The sequence below is a fragment of the Opisthorchis viverrini genome (assembly GCF_000715545.1).
Source record: "Opisthorchis viverrini unplaced genomic scaffold opera_v5_508, whole genome shotgun sequence".
Lineage (NCBI taxonomy): Eukaryota > Metazoa > Platyhelminthes > Trematoda > Opisthorchiida > Opisthorchiidae > Opisthorchis > Opisthorchis viverrini.
This window is the reverse complement of record NW_008752172.1, coordinates 55,282-59,410: the sequence shown is the minus strand read 5'-3', so window position 1 is coordinate 59,410 and position 4,129 is coordinate 55,282. Positions and strand designations below refer to the sequence as shown.

Sequence of the window (4,129 nt, the reverse complement as noted above, 5' to 3'; positions counted from 1 at the left end):
GTCAGGAAGTCAGCGGTATTCGACGTTCGAGAGGACGGCACACGTCAGTTCTGAAATGTGCAGATATACGGACTGGTATTAATGAATCCACACAGTATACACAGCACACATGCGCACAGGTCGGGTGGAACAAGGGAGAAGGCCGGAGTGTGGTAACGACACACGTGTATTGAGCGAAACCGAAACCGGAAGCGGGGGGTGTGTACAGGGTCGGGTCAAGGTCAGTTAGGGGGTGTACAAGCGGGGTACTCTTCCCTGTCCAGGGCCCGTGGTGATTCGTCCGTGGTACCTGCAATGGGGGAAGAGAGAAAGGGAGGGGCACGTATAAGGTCATATGAGAAACGGGCAAGCAGATACATTCGAGTTTCAAATGCGTTACAGTACGCAGTGTTCGTATGTGTGGCACGTACCACGTGATTCGGACCAGCCAATCATTTGCTTCCGTTTGGCTTGCGCATTATTCGAACTCTCGGCAGTCTGACTGCGGTCCAGAGCGCATCGAGGTCGTACGAGATCGAGCTGCTTAGCAGAGGTTTGCACCAATAGCCGCTGGGGGATAACCTTGGGAGCAGGCCTGCTGATTCGCGATCCAAATGCGGGCGACGTCATCCGACTTCCTTTCGACTTTCCCGGTCAGCACGCTTCGTCATAGGATGCTACTACTTTTGTTGAGTTATATATAGAATAAAAATATGATTAGCTAAGATGGAAACAACTTATGTATACATATCCAAGACTGTACATAAGTTCGAATCGAGATATCCGAAAACGCAAATGTCGAGTTCCTGCCGAACTTGTATTGCCAGAATTGATGTGGGTAGTCAGAAAAAGGTTGTGTGAAGAAAGGCAGGTCGATGGATATGTTAAGGTTCATGAAAGGCTTCATAGGATTTTAATGACAAATATAAACATACTTTGGCTTATGTGCACCGCAGCAGCGTTTTTCACTGTTTGCTACAGTTGTACTCCGCCTTTGCATAAGGTATAGCGTTTTTTTAAATAAACTCCCCATTGCGCATTCGTGTATAGTCATTTAATGGTGTTTATTGGCCGCAGTGTTGGGCAGTACGTAAGAGAATTTGCACGTTGGGCGGCTATAATTTTGCCGACCCTGGCGGAGTCGGCAGCTGGTCGTTTTTTGAAGTTTCACCTGGCTTATAAACCCCTACGGCTTCATCTTCATTAACCTTGGTCTCTTCTGTGGGTATATTGTTCCGCATGGATGTGCTCATCCTTAGCTCCCTAGGGAGTACGTTCCTGTGACGTTGCCATTGTGTTTGGATTAAGCTTAGCATATCACCACGAAGTAGTGTGAGTTTCAGGGGCCTCGGGCCGGTACCCACATAATTTGGTGATTTCGGAATCCGATAAGTGTCAACTACGGCCACCTTTTCACTTTCAAGTGTACTGCATAGGAATCGCCATTGCATTTAGTCGTGTGTGTTTTGTGCTATTTTATCTGACGTTTCGTTGGGCTCCGGAAAACCCAAGATGATCAAACTGCGGTCATTTGTATGTTTTCTGGTTGAGTTTGTAGGTTGATGTGTACTTTTGCGCGATCTTTCCGACCACGGTATATCAACGAAAATCCTTTCACCATTGTCAGGTTCCCCCCTAAGTTGGAAGGCTGGTAATAGTATGCTCTCCAGGTCTTTCTCGGTATTAGCGGTAACTCTGAGAAGTCTTGGCGAATACGGTGGTCGACTTAATCGCGTTAGGGAAACTGGTTCGATGGGTCTTAACTTCATTTTAGCGCAAAGTTTGAACCACTCCTCCAGTTTGCGCTTGTGTCTCGCTTGTAATAACGTATCACAAGGTTCTGTGACGTTAGTGCAAATAACACTAAGTCCTGATGATGCTTTCCGTTTATTATTGAGCGGCCTAGTTTCGGATTCAATAACCTTTTTTGACGTTACTTCCTCGGTTTGTAACAGAGGTATGGAATTCTTTGTTAATTCAACATGCTTCACTCACCCCACCGGCCCATACTCACGTGGTTGTAACAGCTCTTTGATATGTTCTAGTTGTTTCTCTAATGAGCCCAGTCTATTCTCCATTGGGTCGTTCCTTTTGCTGATGTCATTTGTGTTCGCATTTTGGCTGCCGTTATTCAAGATGTTATCTCTACAAGTGGCACATAGATAACCTACTGAAGGGTGACTGGCATCATTAACAATCTGTACCGTTGCATCAGTTAGTGTTCCATCGCAACGGGCGTGCACATGCAGTTTACCAAACAACATTGAACTGAGGGCGTATTGAGACTCACGGGGTCAGAACAGGCCACACATGGGTCGCATTGATTTTTTTGTTATCGTGCGCGCTGTCGACGCTTTCGTTAATGTTGATGCTATAGAACGGGTGACGCGTTTGGACATGATTGGGCGTGTGTGTGTAGGGCAGGTTAGCTAGCAAAATTGCGAGCGTGTGGCGTGTATGTGCGGTTTTGTGTCTACATTCGGACTAGCGTGTGCGTTAGCCGGTTAGCAGAAGTTGTGAACGCAGTCAGCTCGGAAGGCCAGGGATTATCGACCGCAACTAATAGGGATTCAGTGGTGAAACTTGCGCGGACAGACCTCTCGATAGCGCCCGTAAATCTTCACCGATCTTTGCAGAAGTGGTTTCAAAGAATAGAACTCGTCGCTGACTACCGTTTCGTGTAGGCAACGTGGAGTATCTCCGAAGGTTGCGGGTAGTTGTGCGCGTGTATGTGGACTCCGTGACGTGAGCCAGATCCCAATATCCGTAGGTCTTCAACGGCGACTGACAGGATTTCAGAATTTATACAGATCAATTTAGCTTGCGGAGAGCAAGCGATTGATATGCAGATCAAAGGTGTAGGATAGAATAGATCCAAGAAAACTGTTCCAAAGGCGAAGCGCCGGAAAATGCAACCGCACCGCAGTGGTGGTGTGTGTGATGCGACTGTTGTCGACAAAAACCAGTGGTACCCAATGCACCATCCACTTACTATATGTAACTATGCCGTCGTAAATGAGGTATTCATCGTGTAGGTCCAATCTCTATGGGATGAATCAGCAAGCCATTGTTTACGAGGCTGTGGAAAAAGCGTCAGTCGTTTTGTCATGTAAGGATTACCTATTTCATAAATATTCAATTGCATTTATTCCGAACGGAGGAGCAGAGATATCCCGGAATAAATTATTTAAATTATTTCATGCCACTTTCCCCTCCTGCACTGACAGTCCGTTTTTCCTTGGTTTACGCGCTTCAATCATTTAACTCTATTTTTTGCCTATGCATACATGCACTTTGAACGCAAGCGCTTCCTGGCCTGTGCACAACCACCTAATCAGAATGCTGGCTTGTGCATGAAGCGCGTTCCCGGGCCATATGGCCAGCGGCTAGACGCACAATGTATTTTTCTGCAAAACCCTGCGGGCGAAATAAAAACTTTAACGTCAAAATGTTGCACTTCTTTGCATATATGCGTAGACGGAAGACCCCCTCATCTGCCATTATTTTTTTGCGATTTGTTTTAATCGATGACATTTGAAAATTATTGGCGCACATTCGGCTTTGAACTTCGTCTGCTATGGCTTCGGAAGTGGCTTTCGTCGAGAAATTTGTGGGTGTATCGTTTTCATCCTTCATGACATTTGAGAACACGTTAAATGAATACATGAAGGATAAATTTGTGATATTTGTGCGTTCATCCAGTAATCGAAGCACCAACACTATTTTGCGTTACGAATGGGTGTACTACAAATGCAGCAGGCGCCCTCCAAGAAAAACGGAAAGCCATGGATCCGAAGAAGCTAGTAAGCCGAGCGTAATTTCTAATAAAAAAAGTACGCGAACACCAGCTGCCCAGTGCGGTTTTGTCTACGGAGGCAAAGGAACCAACTGGCAGTGACCTCTTATTTTCTGGAACACAACCACAAACTGTCAAAGTTTCTTTACGATCGGCTTCTAGTCAATCGACGCTTAACCGAAAACGAGTTGGGCACATGCCAGGCCCTGCTGAGATATGGAACGCCGTCATCTGAGGTGCGGCAGTTTGTGGCGGATGAATTCGGAAAGATTCTTACAACTAAGGGTATACACAACTACCGCCGGAGATGTCGACCGGCTATGTTGAGTAGGTGCCTAATGGTTGGGGTTTAAT

The 4,129-nt window shown here is 46.3% G+C and overlaps 1 protein-coding gene across 1 annotated transcript in view; it reads left to right on the top strand.

Moving 5' to 3' along the window:
- Positions 1-4,082: 4,082 nt before the first annotated feature.
- The window catches only part of T265_11504 (hypothetical protein), a gene marked incomplete at both ends in the record, with an annotated part of 23,988 nt that continues 23,941 nt past the window's right edge, over positions 4,083-4,129 (top strand). Inside the window, one exon of the mRNA XM_009178175.1 lies at positions 4,083-4,102. Within this exon, the coding sequence (XP_009176439.1) occupies positions 4,083-4,102 (20 nt within the window). The remainder of the gene's footprint in view (positions 4,103-4,129) is intronic.